Consider the following 22,547-nt stretch of genomic DNA (forward strand, 5'->3'; position numbering starts at 1 on the left):
CACAATCATCTTCTTTATCTTGATCACATTGAGGGAATGGTTGCTGTCCTGGCACCACACAACCAGGTCTCTGACCTTATCCCTGTAGGCTTTCTTGTTGTTGTTGTCAGTGATCAGGCCTGATGACACTGTTGTGTCATCAGCGAACTTAATGATGGTGTGGGAGTCGTGTCTGGCCATGCATTCATGAGTGAACAGGGAGTACAGGAGGGGGCTGAGCATGCACCCCTGAGGGGCCCCCTGTGATGAGGATCAGCGTGGCAGATGTGTTGTTACTTACTCCTACCACCTGGGGGTGGCCTGTCAGGAAGTCCAGGATCCAGTTACCAGGTTCCTAAGCTTAGAGATGAGCTTTGAGGGCACTATGGTGTTGAAAGCGGAGCTGTAGTCAATGAATAGCATTCTCACCTTTGTTATTTTTTTTATCTAGGTAAGTCAGAACAAATTCTTATTTACAATGACAGCCTATGAAAGTGGGTTAACTTGTCACGAATCCAACACCTGCTGCTTATTCAAACCAGCCCACTGGGCACAGACGTCAGTTCAACATCTAGTTTCTATTTACATTTCTTTGATTCGTCAACTAAAGTGAATTCAACATGAAATCAACACAAAATGTCACCTGTTATTGGATATTGGTTGCAAGTTGGGTGATACACAAAATGTTACCCGTCATTGGATTTAGGTCGCAAGTTGGGTGAAACACAAAATGTTACCCGTCATTGGATTTAGGTCGCAAGTTGGGTGAAACACAAAATGTTACCAGTCATTGGATTTAGGTTGCAAGTTGGGTGAAACACAAAATGTTACCTGTCATTGGATTTAGGTCGCAAATTGGGTGAAACACAAAATGTTACCCGTCATTGGATTTAGGTCGCAAATTGGGTGAAACACAAAATGTTACCAGTCATTGGATTTAGGTTGCAAGTTGGTTGAAACACAAAATGTTACCTGTGGAAACAATGTTTATTCAATCAGTGGGAGGCTTGTAAATTCCCCCAGGAAAGTGGAACGAGGAACTCTTCTTTGAGACAATGATAAACAGCAATCCTTGGGAGAGTTGTGGTGGATATTATAAAATAAGGATCTGCTGGAGTCCAAGTCAAACCAAGATTCTTTATTTCTGAGCTCAGAGAGAATAACAGAGTTACACAGCGCAGTGTAGACAGTCTGAATTCCTGAAGCATTGAGTGATTAGCACATATCTTTATAGTTTCCTGTTCTTGGGAGGGACTTTATTCATACAAGGACACATGTACAAATTGGTTTGCAACACAGGATGATACTCCCAAGAACAGGAGCTTATAATAGGACAGTTTCACAAGGTTAGTCACATACTCAGTTATGTGGACACACAAACAATTAACATTTTCCATTACAGAGTCTGAACATTTTCATTTCATTAAATCATCAGTGGGCTACAATGCAAATGTCAACAATGGAACTAATGCATCACATCCAAATATCACTTGATTATCTGTAGTGCTGGAGGAATGACACACCCAGATAAACACAAAGAGTTTAAAAAAGGACCATTTAAACACATGGAATCTGATCTACTCTATATTCAAACTGACAGACTCCATATTCACTTCATGTTTTCTAATAGAAACAAACAAATATATGTTTAAGTATACCCTGTACCATTTAATTTCATATGGTAAAGACAGGTAAACACATTGTCAGTCAACAATATAAGACAACGGGAGCACTGTGTATGTTCTCTGATGAATTTGAAGTCAATGTGATGTGAAATATCAATATACACGCTAAGAGAAGTAATTTCTCTATTCTCTAATGACGTTTAAGTGACTTATGAGTAATATGTTTTCCCACAGTCTGAGCTTTTCTAAGCCTTCTCCTCTGTGTGCAGTCTAATGTGTTCTTTCAGGCTTCCTAAATGGGCAAAAGCTTTGCAACCTGGGCGGAGTGGTAAGGCTTCTGCCCTGTGTGTATTCTCATGCTTTTTCAGGTTTCCTCTCTGGTTGAAACACTTTCCACATTGGGAGCAGTGGTAAGGCTTCTCTCCTGTGTGTATTCTCTCATGTCGTTTCAGATCCCCTGAATGGATGAAACACTTTCCACATTGGGAGCAGTGGTAAGGCTTCTCTCCCGTGTGTATTCTCTCATGTTGTTTCAGCTCCCCCGACCGGTTGAAACACTTTCCACATTGGGAGCAGTGGTAAGGCTTCTCTCCTGTGTGTATTCTCTCATGTTGTTTCAGCTCCCCCGACTGGTTGAAACACTTTCCACATTGGGAGCAGTGGTAATGCTTCTCTCCTGTGTGTATTCTCTTATGTCGTTTCAGCTCCTCCGACCGGTTGAAACACTTTCCACATTGGGAGCAGTGGTAAGGCTTCTCTCCTGTGTGTCTTCTCTCATGAGCTTTCAGGTTTGCTTTCCGGTTGAAACTCTTTCCACACTGGGAGCAGTGGTAAGGCTTCTCTCCTGTGTGTATTCTCTCATGAGCTTCCAGGTTTACTCTCTGGTTGAAACACATTCCACATTGGGAGCAGTGGTAAGGCTTCTCTCGTGTGTGTATTCTCTCATGTCGTTTCAGATCCCCTGAATGGATGAAACACTTTCCACATTGGGAGCAGTGGTAAGGCTTCTCTCCCGTGTGTATTCTCTCGTGTTGTTTCAGCGCCCACAACTGGTTGAAACACCTTCCACATTGGGAGCAGTGGTAAGGCTTCTCTCCTGTGTGCATTCTCTCGTGAGCTTTCAGGTTTGCTTTCTGGTTGAAACACTTTCCACATTGGGAGCAGTGGTAAGGCTTCTCTCCTGTGTGTATTCTCTCATGTTGTTTCAGCTCCCTCGACTGGTTGAAACTCTTTCCACACTGGGAGCAGTGGTAAGGCTCCTCCCCTGTGTGTATTCTCTCATGTTGTTTCAGCTCCCTCGACTGGTTGAAACACTTTCCACATTGGGAGCAGTGGTAAGGCTTCTCTCCTGTGTGTATTCTCTCGTGAGCTTTCAGGTTTGCTTTCTGGTTGAAACACTTTCCACATTGGGAGCAGTGGTAAGGCTTCTCTCCTGTGTGTATTCTCTCATGAGCTTTCAGGTTTGCTTTCTGGTTGAAACTCTTTCCACATTGGGAGCAGTGGTAAGGCTTCTCTCCTGTGTGTATTCTCTCATGTTGTTTCAGCTCCCCCGAACAGACGAAACACTTTCCACATTGGGAACAGTGGTAAGGCTTCTCCCCTGTGTGCATTTTCTCATGTTGTTTCAGGTCCCATAACCGGTTACAATTTTTTCCACAGTGGGAGCAGTGGTGTCGTCTTGCTAGTTTGGACGTCCCTGGCTCTGGTTCCTCTGAGTCTGGTCTTTCTCCTGCCAAAGACAGTGTTATTTTTAAATAGAGACCCGAATGAAACCACATGATAAAACAACCTGTTTTAACAATCTTAGTGTGATTTTAAAACAAATGTAGAGCTTCCTGGTAATTACTGCTATGTTTACATTACTTATTTTATTCATCCTGTTTTACAAGTCAGAACACAAAAACCTAGACAGTTCTAGGACACTGAAGACACAGACGTCGCTGGATTCCAATTGAACAGGTGGTTCTAAATATATAACTTTCATAGCTGTATGATACAGAATGTGACCTACACACTTCCTTAAACATCAAATAACTAAAGAAGTCATTTTGTGTGGAAATCCAAAACTTGTTTTTACATCGAAGATACAAAGCACATCAGTAACATCTCCCCGTTGTTGAAAGGGTTCGACACCTGCTGTTTAAATGGACCAATTTCTTATTTAGACATTCACAGATTTTCAACATTTTGATTATCGCTGATACCACAGCAGAATGCTGGTGGAATGGTTAAGTGTGACTTGAATAAATAAATCACTGACATTGTCAATAGCAAAGCACCCGCACACCATCACATCTCCTCCTCCATGCTTCACGGTGGGAACCACACATGCGGAGATAATCTGTTCATCTACTCCTCGTCTCACAAAGACATGACGCTCGGATCCAAAAATCTCAAATTTGGACTCATCAGACCCAAGGACAGATATCCACCGGTCTAATGTCCATTGCTCGTGTTTCTTGGCCCAAGCAAGTCTCTTCTTCTTATTGGTGTCCTTTAGTAGTGGTTTCCTTGCAGAAATTCGACCATGAAGGCCTGTTTCACGCAGTCTCCTCTGAACCGATGATGTTGAGATGTGTCTCTTGCTTGAACTTTGTGAAGCATTTATTTGGGTTGCAATTTCTAAGTCTGGTAACTCTAATGAACTTATGCATCAGAAGTAACTCTGGGTCTTCCATTCTTGTGGTGGTCCTTAAAGTAATGATGGACTGTTGCTTCTCTTTGCTTATTTGAGCTGTTCTTGACATAATATGGACTTCACCTTTTACCCAATAGGGCTATCTTCTGTATACCCCCCTACCTTGTCACAACACAACTGATTGGCTCAAACACATTAAAACCTGTTATGGCACATTAACTCTTGAAACTAGGGGGCACTATTTTAATTTATGGAAAAATAACGTTCCCAAAGTAAACGGGCTATTTCTCAGGACCAGGTGCTAGAATATGCATATAATTGACAGCTTAGGATAGAAAACACTCAATATTGTCTGTGAATATAACAGAACTGATATTGCAGGCGAAAGCCTGAGAAAAATCCAATCAGGAAGTGACTCTTATTTTGAAGCCTCTGCATTCCTATGCATCCCTATTGACCATTGAAAGGGATATCAACCAGATTCCTTTTTCTATAGCTTCCCTAATGTGTCTACAGTCACTAGACATAGTTTCAGGTTTTTATTTTGAAAAATGAGCGTGAACGACAACATTGTGTCAGTGGTCAGGTGGTGGCTCTCAGATTGATTTGTGCGTAATAGACAAAGGCGGCCATTGTGCCTCTCGCTCCTCGTGAAAAGCCAATTGTCCTGGTTGATATATTATCAAATAGATATTTGAAAAACACCTTGAGGATTGATTATAAAAAACATTTGCCATGTTTCTGTCGATATTATGGATCTAATTTGGAGTTTTTTTTCGGCGTTGTCGTGATCACAACTTCCGGTGGATTTCTCAACAAAACGTGAAGAATAAACGGAGGTATTTTGGCTATAAAAAATAATCTTTATGGAACAAAATTAACATTTGCTGTCTAACTGGGAGTCTCGCGAGTGAAAACATCCGAAGCTCAAAGGTAAACGATTTAATTGGATTGCTTTTCTGATTTTCGTGACCAAGCTCCCTGCTGCTAGCTGGACATAATGCTATGCTAGGCTATCGATAAACTTACACAAATGCTTGTCTTGCTTTGGCTGTAAAGCATAATTTCAAAATCTGAGATGACAGGGTGATTAACAAAAGGCTAAGCTGTGTTTCACTATATTTCACTTGTGATTTCATGAATATGAATATTTTCTAGTAAGAATGTTTGTCTGTTGCGTTATGCTAATTAGTGTAGTTGATGACAATTCTCCCGGAAACGGGAGGACTAGTTAGAGCGGTAGGCCAGTAACCGAGAGATTGCTGGATTGAATCCCCGAGTTGACAAGGTAAAACTCTGTCGTTCTGCCCCTGAACAAGGCAGTCCTAGGACGTCATTGAAAAAAATTAATTTGTTCTTAACTGACTTGCCTAGTTAAATAAAGGTTACATTTTAAAAGAAAAACTCTTTATCCACAATATAGCAGGGGGTGTAAAGCCATTTTTATCATCAATTTCGCTCAGCCAATCAGTCATTTGCAAGTGCTGTGCTTGTTGAATGAACTTCCCTATAAGCTAAAAGTCTATATTTGTTTACTGTAAAATAGCAGTGTATCTGGTCAAATATTTTTTTCCCCAAAATTGTAAGGGTTGGTAACAGTCTGATTGGTCAGCTATTTAAGCCAGTAAAGGCAGCTTTACTATTCTTGGGTAGTGGAATGACTTTAGCTTCCCTCCAAGCCTGAGGGCACACACTTTCTAGTAGGCTTAAATTAAAGACAAGGCAAATAAGAATGGCAATATCGGCCGCTATTATCCTCAATTTTCCATCCACGTTGTCAGACACCAGTGACTTGTCATTGTTGATTTTATTTGCACAAAATTTCATTGAAGATTCTCCAAAGATTTTTTACAATCATTCTTCATGTATTTTATCTTTGTTTCATTGTGTACTATCTTCTTTTTACTCAGTTTAGTCAAATGATGTCTCAATTTGCAATAGGTTTGCCAATCAGTTATTCAGCCAGACCTATATGCCATCTCTTTTGCCTCCCTCTTCATCATAACATTTTTTAAATTCCTCATCAATTCATGTGGATTCAACCGTTTTTACAGTCATTTTCTTAATGGGTGCATGCTTATTAGTAACTGGGATAAGCAGTTTCAAACGTGTCAAGGGCAGTGTCTGGTTGCTCATCATTACACACCACGGACCAACAAATATTATTTACATCAACAACATAGGAATCACTACAAAAAAATGTATGACCTCTTATACACAATATTAGTCCCAGCCTTTGGAACGGTGGTTTTCCTAGACATGGCTCCTATATTGTGATCACTACATCTGGTGGATCTGGATACTGCTTTAAAACCCATTTCTGCAGCATTAGTAAAGATATGATCAAAACATGTTGATGATTTCATTCCTCTACTGTTTGTAACTACCCTGGTAGGTTGATTGATAACCTGAACCAGGTTGCCGGCACTGGTTACAGTTTGAAGCTTTTGCTTGAGTGGGCAGCCTGATCAAAACTTTTCTTCAGTACTAGTTAATTAATGACCAAAGTCTTGAGTTTAGTTTGCCTGTTCTACAGTCTAGTAAAGATAGGGGCGTTGACTGGGACAGGCAATGTAACATCCATAATGTTTTAAGGAAAAGTTTTTGTAAAACAAGCACCTTACATTGGATCATCTTGAAACTTTCTCTCTAAAGCTGACTTTAATCAAGGTTTTATATGGTCTATTGGTTTCTCTCTTTTCATTGGCAGAATCCTTTTTCAGTGTTATGATATTCATAACATCCATATACACTACTCTAACTTCCTGTCAACTAACAGAACTCTGCTGGTTGTCCTGGTAACAGATACCAGTGGGCAGATCGATTGTATTTGTTCAAACTAAACTACTTACTTTGATGTGTCAAATCTGATCCTTTCATCTCTTCTCCTCCTCTCACAGTTCCACTCAGCCCTGTTGTTTTCCTGCAGTCCACCAGCAGCACAGACAACCTCTTCATACCCAGCAGTAAGGTGCTACCGGGAGAGGCACGATACAGGGACTCCGGGAGGGAGGAAGGGCAAGTGTTGTCCTGCTAACCATAAAGAGGGGACACAGACGCACATCATTATGGATGCTGATGTCACTGTTGTCATAAAGTGCTTTACAGAAACCCAGCCCACAAGCGAGAGAAAGCTGTTTGCTCGTCCAGACCAAGCTGTACCATCTGGTGTTCTGATCTGGAGAGACTCTTCTCTTCCTCGTCAGCATCAGGATGTTGTTGAGGCTCCCCAGAGGATCCACCATAGTCATGTCTCTCTCCTGTGTGAACGAGAACATCAAAATGAGTAGTAAACTCCCTTTGATATTTTAAGTAGAACATATGCTTCAATATTGAATTTTAAAAGCCTGTTATACTAGATGAGGGGAACTTTAATATAGACAACATGGAGAATTCAATACATCTAATTGAAAAGTCCCTAAAATATATGAACCAATGGCAGATTGACCCTTTAGCAATTCCTACAGTACTGAACAACATATTCAAGTGTAGAACTTCAGTAGAATGCCACTTTAAAACCACACATTAGTTCAACAACGGCATAGTTTGTGTCCCTGTTGAAGACAGTACTCACTGGTGTTAATCTGATATTCTGTCTCTTCCTCTTTCACTCCAAAAACGTCTTCCTCCTTCACCTTTATTGAGATATCATCCTGTTCCTCTCTAAACGGTTCTTTCTCTTCTATCACTATAACAGCCTCCTCTTCCTCCTTTTTCATTCTGAAATCTTCTTCCTTCACTATAACAGTCTCCTCTTCCTCCTTTTTCATTCTGAAATGTTCTTCCACTATAACAGCATCTTCTTCCTTCACTATAACAGCCTCATCTTCCTCCTTTTTCATTCTAAAAGCTTCTTTCTCTTCTTTCACTGTAACCTCATCCTCTTCTTCAATGTTCAGCGCCAGAACTTCTTTCTCCAAACAGCAGACCTCCTCTTCTTTAGCAGGGGATGAGTACTTTAATGAGCTCATGGTCAGGGATGTTAGCTAGCTAGTTAGCATTAGCGACTAGCCTAGTGCTAGGCTCAGCATCAATCTTTAACAAGTTTGCAAATTAGGTTACAGTTAACCAGTTAATACGTCAACAGAACTGTGTTTAAAACACTGAGATTAGATAATGTACATTAACATGGTCTAAAGCGTCAATCTTTCACTTTTATGTTGGCTAGCAAGCTACCGACGTGGTTGGAAGAGTTGGCGCCTTGTTGTTCCTGAAGAAGGGTCCCGGCCAGTCCATTATACGTCACGGAAGAATCATCACCTGAAAGACGCTCATCGCCATCTGCTGTCTGGAGTGGGTAACGCAGTTTGGAAACAATAGTTACAACACTTTTTGTATTGGAAAGAACGTCATAATTATTTAACAATAAGCTGATACATTTTCTCTTCCAAATAATACGTTCCTGTACACTGACGTAGAAGCTCAATATTAATATGTAGATGATTAATAAATACTTCTATGAATAGGTAGTGTGTTGATATACATTTTCTCTGTTAATTTTCACATTCTTTTTTATCTACATGTGACCATAGTATTCCCTTAAAGCCACGCTCTATAAGATACAAATCCTCCTGTAAACAACAGAACAAATGCATCACATGCAAATAGCACTTGATTATCTGTAGTGCTTTACACTGGGTAGACAAAACATTAAGAACAGCTGCTCCTTCCATGACTTAGACAGACCAGGTGAATCCAGGCTAAAGCTATGATCCCTTACTGATGTCACTAGTTAAATCCACTTCAATCCGTGTAGATGAAGGGAGGAGACAGGTTAACAGACAGTGACACATTCAATACTGCCTTGCACACTCTCGCCTGCATCTAGCTGAAATAGAGATATCACTGGACAAATTCAGGTATGTTTATTCAGGTATGTTTATCCCCGTTTTGTTCCATTTAAACGTTTGTCAACAGAATCGGCGGAATGAATACACCCCTGATCATGCAAAAACACAGTTCACTTTCATTACAGACACGTTGTATTCCTTCTTGCATCTATGTGCTCTCCTCTTATCACCTTCTCCCTTTGTTTCTGTACTTCAATGCACAACACATCAGCTGTATGTGACCAGGCAAAAAAACCTTTCCAAGCCAAACCATTTCATAACTGAAACACACAGCTTACATTGTTGTCACCATATTAGCTAAAGTAACATCATAGTCAACAGAGCTAATAGAACTAACTCGTTAGTAAACCTGCTACAATCATGCAGTAACATTACAGTGTACAGTCAGTAAGCAGTTTAGCACTTACCTTGGCGGGTCCCAGTGGCAATAAATTAGTAAAACCAAAAGCTTGCCTTGACTTGGAAAAGTTCCAGTGTTGTGTTGGATAGTCATAGCCAGCTAGCTAACATAGCATCCCTCTGTTTGAGCCAAGTGTTTGAGTAGACTAAACTAGATAGCTGCATTTGCTAGCTAAGTAAGTGAAACTGAAAGTGGAAAATAAATGACAAAATATCTCTCTCTCGCTTCTCCTTCATTTTGGAATAAAATAATTTGTTCAAAACTGTTCAACTATTGTATTTTTCTCTCTTTTAGTCAACTACTCACCACATGTTATGCACTGCAGTGCTAGCTAGCTGTAGCTTATGCTTTCAGTACTAGATTCATTCTCTGATCCTTTCATTGGTTGGACATCATGTCAGTTCATGCAGCAAGAGCTCTGATGGGTTGGAGGATGTCCTCCGGAAGTTGTCATAATAACAGTGTAAGTCTATGGAAGCCTTGAGAACCATAATCCTCCAAGGTTTTGTATTGAAGTCAATGTACCTAGAGGAGGATGCAAAATAGTATGTTTTAATAAATTATTTGGTGACGTGATTATATTTAGTATAGTTTTATCTAAAAAGGACCACTTTTAAATATTTTAATATATGGTCCTCCCCTTCCTCCTCTGAGGAGACCCCACTGCACCCAAAGGACACCCAGCCAACTTGACACAATTGTGGGAAGCATTGGAGTCAACATGGGCCAGCATCCCTGTGGAATGCTTTCGACACCTTGTAGAGTCCATGCCCCGACGAATTGAGGCTGTTCTGAGGGAGAAAGGGGAGGGTCCAACTCCATATTAGGATGATTATATTTAGTATAGTTTTATAGCTCAGGCCTGAGGTGTAGACATTACCATGAAATTCTTACTGACAAGCCCTTAACCAACAATGTAGTTAAGAAAAATAAGAGGTAAGAAAAAAAGTTACACAATAAAAAAATATACAGTGTTTACAGAGTTAATGTGGAGGCTGTATACAGGGGGTACCAGTACAGAGTCAATGTGGAGGCTATATACAGGGGGTACCAGTACAGAGTCAATGTGGAGGCTATATACAGGGGGTACCAGTACAGAGTCAATGTGGAGGCTATATACAGGGGGTACCAGTACCGAGTCAATGTGGAGGCTATATACAGGAGGTACCGGTACAGAGTCAATGTGGAGGCTATATACAGGGGGTACCGGTACAGAGTCAATGTGGAGGCTATATACAGGAGGTACTGGTACAGAGTCAATGTGGAGGCTATATACAGGAGGTACCAGTACAGAGTCAATGTGGAGGCTATATACAGGAGGTACCAGTACAGAGTCAATGTGGAGGCTGTATACAGGAGGTACCAGTACAGAGTCAATGTGGAGGCTATATACAGGAGGTACCAGTACAGAGTCAATGTGGAGGCTATATACAGGAGGTACCTGTACAGAGTCAATGTGGAGGCTATATACAGGGGGTACTAGAACAGAGACAATGTGGAGGCTATATACAGGGGGTACCAGTACAGAGTCAATGTGGAGGCTATATACAGGGGGTACCAGTACAGAGACAATGTGGAGGCTATATACAGGGGGTACCAGTACAGAGTCAATGTGGAGGCTATATACAGGAGGTACCAGTACAGAGTTAATGTGGAGGCTATATACAGGAGGTACCAGTACAGAGTCAATGTGGAGGCTATATACAGGAGGTACCAGTACAGAGTCAATGTGGAGGCTATTTTCAGGGGGTACCAGTACAGAGTCAATGTGGAGGCTATATACAGGAGGTACCAGTACAGAGACAATGTGGAGGCTATATACAGGAGGTACCAGTACAGAGACAATGTGGAGGCTATATACAGGGGGTACCAGTACAGAGTCAATGTGGAGGCTATATACAGGAGGTACCAGTACAGAGTCAATGTGGAGGCTATATACAGGGGGTACCAGTACAGAGTCAATGTGGAGGCTATATACAGGAGGTACCAGTACAGAGACAATGTGGAGGCTATATACAGGAGGTACCAGTACAGAGTTACATATCAGGAGCAGGTGTTGAAATAAAATACATACAGCTTTATACAGTTTGATTTAATGAGGCTTAATGACCAAAAGCACAATTCTATTTTGTAAACATGAGACAAGTGTACGAGGAGATGCGTGTCTCATGAACTTTAAGTAGCCTTTATTTGTTGTGATATAATCCTTTTGAGACAGGATTGTGTCACGGATCTGGGGAAGTGGACCAACGCATTTCTGCAGCATTGAAGGTCCTAAAGAACACAGTGGCCGCCATCATTCTTAAATGGAAAGTTTGGAAGTTTGGAACCACCAAGACTTCCTAGTGCTGGCCGCCCAGCCAAACTGAACAATTGGGGGAGAAGGGCCTTGGTCAGGGACGTTACTGAGAACCCGATGGTCACTCTGACAGAGCTCCAGAGTTCCTCTGTGGAGATGGGAGAACCTTCCAGAAGGACAACCATCTCTGCAGCACTCCACCAATTTGGCCTTTTTGGTAGAGTGGCCAGACGGAAGCCACTTCTCAGTAAAAGGCACATGAAAGTCTGTTTGGAGTTTGCCAAAAGGCACCTAAAGGACTCTCAGACCATGAGAAACAAGATTCTCTGATCTGGTGAAACCAAGATTGAACTCTTTGACCTGAATGCCAAGCGTCAGGTCTGGAGGAAACCTGGCACCATCCCTACGGTGAATCGTGATGATGGCAATATCATGGTGTTATTGGGGATATTTTTCAGTGGCAGGGACTGGGAGACTAGTCAGGATCGAGGGAAAGATGTACGGAGCAAAGTACAGAGAGATAATTGATGAAAACCTGCTCAAGAGCACTCAGGACCTCAGACTGGGGCAAAGGTTCACCTTTCCACAGGACAACGACCCTAAGCACACAGCAAAGACAACATAGAAGTGGCTTTGGGACAAGTCTCTGAATGTCCTTGAGTGGCCCAGCCAGAGCCCGGATTTGAATCTGATCAAACAACTCTGAAGAAATCCTGAAAATAGCTGCGCATTGACGCTCTCCATCCAACCTGACAGATCTTGAGAGGATCTGCAGAGAAGAATGGGAGAAAACACCACAAATACAGGGGTGCCAAGATTGTAGTGTTATACCCAAGGCGGCTTGAGGCTATAATCACTGCCAAAAGTGCTTCAACAAAGCACTCTCTGCTCAACAACACTGACTTTTATTTTTTATTTTTTTTTATTTTACCTTTATTTAACCAGGCAAGTCAGTTAAGAACAAATTCTTATTTTCAATGACGGCCTGGGAACAGTGGGTTAACTGCCTGTTCAGGGGCAGAACGACAGATTTGTACCTTGTCAGCTCGGGGGTTTGAACTCGCAACCTTCCGGTTACTAGTCCAACGCTCTAACCACTAGGCTACCCTGCCGCCCTGGTTGATTCTCTGGTTGATTCTCTGCTCAACAACACTGATCGCGTCAAACTTTGCTGTGTGTCCAGGCTGTCACTTCTGTCATCAGCTACTAACACCAGTGCTGCACCTTTGTCCTTGTCCCTGGATGACGTCTTCCTGCTCCCTCTTCCATAGTGAGAACACTGATGGCTCAACATGGTTTTCTGAGAGACTGGATGAAGGCATTCTGCTCCCTCTTCCATAGTGGGAACACTGCTGGCTCAACATGGGCTTCCTGGTTATGAAAGAAAGTGTGATGGTCAATGGTAGCCTCTCCCATTGTTTGAAGCAGTTGTAGTCTTTGTTGGCATGTATCCAGACCCCAGAATGGTAGTAGAAAGGAGCCTGTTCCCCGCATGCTTCCTCACAATCATTGTCTGGATCGACCACTCCCCCACCTGACCACAGGACCAGTATTGCTGACTGATCTTCATTCCTACAGCCTTCATCACCGCCCCTGGAGTCTCTTCACTGTCTGATCTTCATTCCTACAGCCTTCATCACCATCCCTGGAGTCTCTTCACTGTCTGATCTTCATTCCTACAGCCTTCATCACCATCCCTGGAGTCTCTTCACTGTCTGATCTTCATTCCTACAGCCTTCATCACCGTCCCTGGAGTCTCTTCACTGTCTGATCTTCATTCCTACAGCCTTCATCTCCATCCCTGGAGTCTCTTCACTGTCTGATCTTCATTCCTACAGCCTTCATCTCCGTCCCTGGAGTCTCTTCACTGTCTGATCTTCATTCCTACAGCCTTCATCACCGCCCCTAGAGTCTCTTCACTGACTGATCTTCATTCCTACAGCCTTCATCACCGTCCCTGGAGTCTCTTCACTGTCTGATCTTCATTCCTACAGCCTTCATCTCCGTCCCTGGAGTCTCTTCACTGTCTGATCTTCATTCCTACAGCCTTCATCACCGCCCCTGGAGTCTCTTCACTGTCTGATCTTCATTCCTACAGCCTTCATCACCGTCCCTGGAGTCTCTTCACTGAGTAAGTATAGATAGTATAAGAAACCTCTCCCATTCTACTTGTCTATTATCTTTGTTTAGAAATAGTCATTTGTGTGACCTACTGATTTTCCCTACAATTCATTTTAAGGATTTAGAAATATAGAAATGGTAGAACGAGGAATGTCAGAGTCTGGAATATAAATATATACAATTTGTTTAAAATGTATATGATGGTGTGTCTAGACATTATGGACCGTATATGAATATAAAAGGTGTGTACAGCAGTAGTTATATAGGATGAGCCTTGACTAGAATACAGGGTGGAGTACTGGGTGGTAGTAACAGTGACTAAGTTCAGGGCAGGATACTGGGCGGAGGCCGGCTAGAAGTGACTATTTGAACATTCATATTGGACAGCCTTACCTATAGAGTAGCACCACCACCCATCAGCCCATTCTCTTCTTGATGTCAAAGCTGCAGTGTATTGTTGCTATAGGAGTTTATGATTAATAATCCTATTTCAAGACACACTAAGATGTCACCATACTATTCATTTAAAGCCCCTCTGTCAGATATAAACCATCAGAGTGGGAAACCAACTGACATGGAAACAATGGAGCAAATGTATCACTATCAGAGGGGTCTATTATGACATCATATAGAACTACTCAGACATTCCAAATATCACTTGATTATCAGAGGGGTGAATTATGACATCATATAGAACTACTCAGACATTCCAAATCAGGCTTCATCCACATCATGAAGGTGGATATTGATCCAACCATCTCAAAAGTAATGACCGGGCTGATGGAAACAGGATATGCCTGTACACTTTTATAAATGGTGACAGACGATTTGTTACTTCGTTTGACAATTTGTTTGTATATTTGTGTCAGTAAAAATGTCTAAGTGAGAAATGGCTGTGGAAACTCCTTAATGATAACAATCACATCTTAGTTAACTTGGAGTCACATGATATGTTGTGTGGTCCTCCCACTATGACTTGAGAAACCACGTAGTTTATTAGGCTACAGATGAAATAAGTTATGAACTTCACAGGGTTGTGAAAGTGCACGTGATGAGCTTGATGCTCCATTCCAATACATTTTGAGGTTCTTATTCTGGTGACATGATGATCGAAGCTTGGTTGCCATTTAACAAATAAAATAATAATCTCATCTATCGGGTAATGTTTATTCAACCAGTGGGAGGTTTGTAAATGCCCCCAGGAAAGTGGAACGAGGAACTCTTCATTGAGACAATAATACACAGCAATCTGTGGGAGAGTTGTGGTGGATATTATAAAATAAGGATAAAATAAGGATCTGCTGGAGTCCAAGTCAAACCAAGATGCTTTATTTCTGAGCTCAGAGAGAATAACAGAGTTACACAGCGCAGTGTAGACAGTCTGAATTCCTGAAGCATTGGGTGATGAGCACATATCTTTATAGTTTCCTGTTCCTGGGAGGGACTTTATTCATACAAGGACACAGGTGTAAATTGGTTTGCAACACAGGATGATACTCCCAAGAACAGGAGCTTATAATAGGACAGTTTCACAAGGTTGTGAACATTTTCATTTCATTAAATCATCAGTGGGCTACAATGCAAATGTCAACAATGGAACTAATGCATCACATCCAAATATCACTTGATTATCTGTAGTGCTGGAGGAATGACACACCCAGATAAACACAAAGAGTTTAAAAAAGGACAGTTTAAAAGAAGGAACCTGATCTTCTTTATATTCAAACTGACAGCCTCCATATTCACTTCATGTCTTCTAATAGAAACAAACAAATATATGTTTGAGTATACCCTGTACCATTTAATTTCATATGGTAAAGACAGGTAAACATATTGTCAGTCAACAATATAAGACAACGGGAGCACTGTGTATGTTCTCTGATGATTTTTAAGTCAATGTGATGTGAAATATCAACATACACGCTAAGAGAAGTCATTTCTATCTCCTGTGTGGATTCTCTAATGACGTTTAAATCACTGTTATGTGTTTTATGTTTTCCCACAGTCTGAGCTTTTCTAAGCCTTCTCCTCTGTGTGCAGTCTAATGTGTTCTTTCAGGCACCCTATATGGGCAAAAGCTTTGCACCCTGGGAGGAGTGGTAAGGCTTCTGCCCTGTGTGTATTCTCTCATGTCGTTTCAGGTTTCCTCTCTGGTTGAAACACTTTCCACATTGGGAGCAGTGGTAAGGCTTCTCTCCTGTGTGTATTCTCTCATGTTGTTTCAGCTCGTCCGAACGGCCGAAACACTTTCCACATTGGGAGCAGTAGTAAGGCTTCTCTCCTGTGTGTATTCTCTTATGTTGTTTCAGCTCCGCCGAACGGTCGAAACACTTTCCACATTGGGAGCAGTGGTAAGGCTTCTCTCCTGTGTGTATTCTCTCATGCCATTTCAGCAATCCTGAATGGTTGAAACACATTCCACACTGGGAGCAGTGGTAAGGCTTCTCTCCTGTGTGTATTCTCTCATGTTGTTTCAGCTCACCCGAACGGCCGAAACACTTTCCACATTGGGAGCAGTGGTAAGGCTTCTCTCCGGTGTGTATTCTCTCATGCCGTTTCAGCTCCCATGAATGGTTGAAACACCTACCACATTGGGAGCAGTGGTAAGGCTTCTCTCCGGTGTGTATTCTCTCATGCCGTTTCAGCTTCCCTGAATGGTTAAAACACATTCCACACTGGGAGCAGCGGTAAGGCTTCTCTCCTGTGTGTATTCTCTCATGCTGTTTTAGCTCCTCCGAACGGCCGAAACACTTTCCACATTGGGAGCAGTGGTAAGGTTTCTCCCCTGTGTGTATTCTCTCGTGAGCTTTCAGGTGTGCTTTCTGGTGAAAACTCTTTCCACACTGTGAACAGTGGTAAGGCTTCTCTCCTGTGTGTATTCTCTCATGTTGTTTCAGCTCCTCTGAACGGCCGAAACACTTTCCACATTGGGAGCAGTGGTAAGGCTTCTCTCCGGTGTGTATTCTCTCATGCCGTTTCAGCTCCCATGGATGGTTGAAACACCTACCACATTGGGAGCAGTGGTAAGGCTTCTCTCCGGTGTGTATTCTCTCATGCCGTTTCAGCTTCCCTGAATGGTTAAAACACATTCCACATTGGGAGCAGTGGTAAGGTTTCTCCCCTGTGTGTATTCTCTCGTGAGCTTTCAGCTGTGCTTTCTGGTTACAACTCTTTCCACAGTGGGAGCACTGGAGTCGTCTTGCTGGTTTGGACGTCCCTGGCTCTGGTTCCTCTGAGTCTGGTCTTTCTCCTGCCAAAGATAGTGTTATTTTTAAATAGAGACCCGAATGAAACCACATGATAAAACAACCTTGCATCCTAAATCAGATCTCTCAATAACCTGAGGCCAGTTTTAACAATCTTAGTGTGATTTTAAAACAAATTCCTGGTAATTACTGCTATGTTTACATTACTTATTTTATTCATCCTGTTTTACAAGTCAGAACACAAAAACCTAGACAGTTCTAGGACACTGAAGACACAGACGTCGATGGATTACAATCAGCAGGTGGTTCTAAATATATAACTTTCATAGCTGTATGTATGATACAGAATGTGACCTACACACTTCCTTAAACATAAAATAACTAAAGAAGTAATTTTGTGTGGAAGTCCAAAACCTGTTTTTACGTCGCAGATACAAAGCACATCAGTAACATCTCCCCGTTGTTGAAAGGGTTCGACACATTGCTGTTTAAATGGACCAATTTCTTATTTAGACATTCACAGATTTTCAACATTTTGATTATCGCTGATACCACAGCAGAATGCTGTGGAAGCCATGCTGGTTAAGTGTGACTTGAATAAATAAATCTCTGACATTGTCAACAGCAAAGCACCCGCACACCATCACATCTCCTCCTCCATGCTTCACGGTGGGAACCACACATGCAGAGATAATCTGTTCATCTACTCCTCGTCTCACAAAGACATGACGCTCGGATCCAAAAATCTCAAATTTGGACTCATCAGACCCAAGGACAGATATCCACCGGTCTAATGTCCATTGCTCGTGTTTCTTGGCCCAAGCAAGTCTCTTCTTCTTATTGGTGTCCTTTAGTAGTGGTTTCCTTGCAGCAATTCGACCATGAAGGCCTGATTCACGCAGTCTCCTCTGAACCGATGATGTTGAGATGTGTCTCTTGCTTGAACTTTGTGAAGCATTTATTTGGGTTGCAATTTCTAAGTCTGGTAACTCTAATGAACTTATGCATCAGAAGTAACTCTGGGTCTTCCATTCTTGTGGTGGTCCTTAAAGTAATGATGGACTGTTGCTTCTCTTTGCTTATTTGAGCTGTTCTTGACATAATATGGACTTCACCTTTTACCCAATAGGGCTATCTTCTGTATACCCCCATACCTTGTCACAACACAACTGATTGGCTCAAACACATTAAAACCTGTTATGGCACATTAACTCTTGAAACTAGGGGGCACTATTTTAATTTATGGAAAAATAACGTTCCCAAAGTAAACAGGCTATTTCTCAGGACCAGGTGCTAGAATATGCATATAATTGACAGCTTAGGATAGAAAACACTATAAAGTTTCCAAAACTGTAAAAATATTGTCTGTGAATATAACAGAACTGATATTGCAGGCGAAAGCCTGAGAAAAATCCAATCAGGAAGTGACTCTTATTTTGAAGCCTCTGCATTCCTATGCATCCCTATTTACCATTGAAAGGGATATCAACCAGATTCCTTTTTATATGGCTTCCCTAATGTGTCTTCAGTCACTAGACATAGTTTCAGGCTTTTATTTTGAAAAATGAGCGTGAACGACAACATTGCGTCAGTGGTCAGGTGGTGGCTCTCAGAGTGATTTGTGCGTAATAGACAAAGGCGGCCATTGATATATTATCGAATAGATATTTGAAAAACACCTTGAGGATTGATTATAAAAAACATTTGCCATGTTTCTGTCGATATTATGGATCTAATTTGGAGTTTTTTTTCGGCGTTGTCGTGATCACAACTTCCGGTGGATTTCTCAACAAAACGTGAAGAATAAACTGAGGTATTTTGGCTATAAAAAAATAATCTTTATGGAACAAAATTAACATTTGCTGTCTAACTGGGAGTCTCGCGAGTGAAAACATCCGAAGCTCAAAGGTAAACGATTTAATTGGATTGCTTTTCTGATTTTCGTGACCAAGCTCCCTGCTGCTAGCTGGACATAATGCTATGCTAGGCTATCGATAAACTTACACAAATGCTTGTCTTGCTTTGGCTGTAAAGCATAATTTCAAAATCTGAGATGACAGGGTGATTAACAAAAGGCTAAGCTGTGTTTCACTATATTTCACTTGTGATTTCATGAATATGAATATTTTCTAGTAAGAATGTTTGTCTGTTGCGTTATGCTAATTAGTGTAGTTGATGACAATTCTCCCGGAAACGGGAGGAGTAGTTAGAGCGGTAGGCCAGTAACCGAGAGATTGCTGGATTGAATCCCCGAGTTGACAAGGTAAAACTCTGTCGTTCTGCCCCTGAACAAGGCAGTCCTAGGCCGTCATTGAAAAAAATGAATTTGTTCTTAACTGACTTGCCTAGTTAAATAAAGGTTACATTTTAAAAGAAAAACTCTTTATCCACAATATAGCAGGGGGTGTAAAGCCATTTTTATCATCAATTTCGCTCAGCCAATCAGTCATTTGCAAGTGCTGTGCTTGTTGAATGAACTTCCCTATAAGCTAAAAGTCTATATTTGTTTACTGTAAAATAGCAGTGTATCTGGTCAAATATTTTTTTCCCCAAAATTGTAAGGGTTGGTAACAGTCTGATTGGTCAGCTATTTAAGCCAGTAAAGGCAGCTTTACTATTCTTGGGTAGTGGAATGACTTTAGCTTCCCTCCAAGCCTGAGGGCACACACTTTCTAGTAGGCTTAAATTAAAGACAAGGCAAATAAGAATGGCAATATCGGCCGCTATTATCCTCAATTTTCCATCCACGTTGTCAGACACCAGTGACTTGTCATTGTTGATTTTATTTGCACAAAATTTCATTGAAGATTCTCCAAAGATTTTTTACAATCATTCTTCATGTATTTTATCTTTGTTTCATTGTGTACTATCTTCTTTTTACTCAGTTTAGTCAAATGATGTCTCAATTTGCAATAGGTTTGCCAATCAGTTATTCAGCCAGACCTATATGCCATCTCTTTTGCCTCCCTCTTCATCATACCATTTTTTAAATTCCTCATCAATTCATGTGGATTCAACCGTTTTTACAGTCATTTTCTTAATGGGTGCATGCTTATTAGTAACTGGGATAAGCAGTTTCAAACGTGTCAAGGGCAGTGTCTGGTTGCTCATCATTACACACCACTGACCAACAAATATTATTTACATAAACAACATAGGAATCACTACAAAAAAATGTATGACCTCTTATACACAATATTAGTCCCAGCCTTTGGAACGGTGGTTTTCCTAGACATGGCTCCTATATTGTGATCACTACATCTGATGGATCTGGATACTGCTTTAAAACCCATTTCTGCAGCATTAGTAAAGATATGATTAAAACATGTTGATGATTTCATTCCTCTACTGTTTGTCACTACCCTGGTAGGTTGATTGATAACCTGAACAAGGTTGCCGGCACTGGTTACAGTTTGAAGCTTTTGCTTGAGTAGGCAGCCTGATCACAGTTTTTCTTCAGTACTAGTTAATTAATGACCAAAGTCTTGAGTTTAGTTTGCCTGTTCTACAGTCTTGTAAAGATAGGGGCGTTGACTGGGACAGGCAATGTAACATCCATAATGTTTTAAGGAAAAGTTTTTGTAAAACAAGCACCTTACATTGGATCATCTTGAAACTTTCTCTCTAAAGCTGACTTTAATCAAGGTTTTATATGGTCTATTGGTTTCTCTCTTTTCATTGGCAGAATCCTTTTTCAGTGTTATGATATTCATAACATCCATTTACACTACTCTAACTTCCTGTCAACTAACAGAACTCTGCTGGTTGTCCTGGTAACAGATACCAGTGGGCAGATCGATTGTATTTGTTCAAACTAAACTACTTACTTTGATGTGTCAAATCTGATCCTTTCATCTCTTCTCCTCCTCTCACAGTTCCACTCAGCCCTGTTGTTTTCCTGCAGTCCACCAGCAGCACAGACAACCTCTTCATACCCAGCAGTAAGGTGCTACCGGGAGAGGCACGATACAGGGACTCCGGGAGGGAGGAAGGGCAAGTGTTGTCCTGCTAACCATAAAGAGGGGACACAGACACACATCATTATGGATGCTGATGTCACTGTTGTCATAAAGTGCTTTACAGAAACCCAGCCCACAAGCGAGAGAAAGCTGTTTGCTCGTCCAGACCAAGCTGTACCATCTGGTGTTCTGATCTGGAGAGACTCTTCTCTGCCTCGTCAGCATCAGGATGTTGTTGAGGCTCCCCAGAGGATCCACCATAGTCATGTCTCTCTCCTGTGTGAACGAGAACATCAAAATGAGTAGTAAACTCCCTTTGATATTTTAAGTAGAACATATGCTTCAATATTGAATTTTAAAAGCCTGTTATACTAGATGAGGGGAACTTTAATATAGACAACATGGAGAATTCAATACATCTAATTGAAAAGTCCCTAAAATATATGAACCAATGGCAGATTGACCCTTTAACAATTCCTACAGTACTGAACAACATATTCAAGTGTAGAACTTCAGTAGAATGCCACTTTAAAACCACACATTAGTTCAACAACGGCATAGTTTGTGTCCCTGTTGAAGACAGTACTCACTGGTGTTAATCTGATATTCTGTCTCTTCCTCTTTCACTCCAAAAACGTCTTCCTCCTTCACCTTTATTGAGATATCATCCTGTTCCTCTCTAAACGGTTCTTTCTCTTCTATCACTATAACAGCCTCCTCTTCCTCCTTTTTCATTCTGAAATCTTCTTCCTTCACTATAACAGTCTCCTCTTCCTCCTTTTTCATTCTGAAATGTTCTTTCACTATAACAGCATCTTCTTCCTTCACTATAACAGTCTCCTCTTCCTCCTTTTTCATTCTGAAATGTTCTTCCACTATAACAGCATCTTCTTCCTTCACTATAACAGCCTCATCTTCCTCCTTTTTCATTCTAAAAGCTTCTTTCTCTTCTTTCACTGTAACCTCATCCTCTTCTTCAATGTTCAGCGCCAGAACTTCTTTCTCCAAACAGCAGACCTCCTCTTCTTTAGCAGGGGATGAGTACTTTAATGAGCTCATGGTCAGGGATGTTAGCTAGCTAGTTAGCATTAGCGACTAGCCTAGTGCTAGGCTCAGCATCAATCTTTAACAAGTTTGCAAATTAGGTTACAGTTAACCAGTTAATACGTCAACAGAACTGTGTTTAAAACACTGAGATTAGATAATGTACATTAACATGGTCTAAAGCGTCAATCTTTCACTTTTATGTTGGCTAGCAAGCTACCGACGTGGTTGGAAGAGTTGGCGCCTTGTTGTTCCTGAAGAAGGGTCCCGGCCAGTCCATTATACGTCACGGAAGAATCATCACCTGAAAGACGCTCATCGCCATCTGCTGACTGGAGTGGGTAACGCAGTTTGGAAACAATAGTTACTACACTTTTTGTATTGGAAAGAACGTCATAATTATTTAACAATAAGCTGATACATTTT

At 41.3% G+C, this 22,547-nt stretch overlaps 2 protein-coding genes across 2 annotated transcripts; both read right to left on the reverse strand.

Annotated features, from left to right (window-relative positions):
* Positions 1 to 1,102: 1,102 nt before the first annotated feature.
* On the reverse strand, positions 1,103 to 22,313 carry LOC118958718 (uncharacterized). The gene is made up of 6 exons (XM_090194573.1): positions 21,668 to 22,313; positions 21,256 to 21,353; positions 20,946 to 21,126; positions 15,979 to 17,162; positions 7,095 to 7,275; positions 1,103 to 3,333 (listed from the first exon to the last, which is right to left on the reverse strand). The coding sequence occupies exons 1-6, from the start codon at positions 22,134 to 22,136 to the stop codon at positions 1,850 to 1,852; spliced, it is 3,597 nt and encodes a 1,198-aa protein (XP_090050699.1). The 5' UTR covers positions 22,137 to 22,313; the 3' UTR covers positions 1,103 to 1,849.
* On the reverse strand, positions 7,330 to 8,530 carry LOC118947612 (uncharacterized). Its single transcript, XM_036972545.2, has 2 exons — positions 7,817 to 8,530; positions 7,330 to 7,502 (listed from the first exon to the last, which is right to left on the reverse strand). The coding sequence occupies exons 1-2, from the start codon at positions 8,211 to 8,213 to the stop codon at positions 7,345 to 7,347; spliced, it is 555 nt and encodes a 184-aa protein (XP_036828440.2). The 5' UTR covers positions 8,214 to 8,530; the 3' UTR covers positions 7,330 to 7,344.
* Positions 22,314 to 22,547: the final 234 nt, after the last annotated feature.

This window comes from Oncorhynchus mykiss, chromosome 13 (assembly GCF_057628025.1).
Source record: "Oncorhynchus mykiss isolate SJ-2025 chromosome 13, ASM5762802v1, whole genome shotgun sequence".
NCBI lineage: Eukaryota > Metazoa > Chordata > Actinopteri > Salmoniformes > Salmonidae > Oncorhynchus > Oncorhynchus mykiss.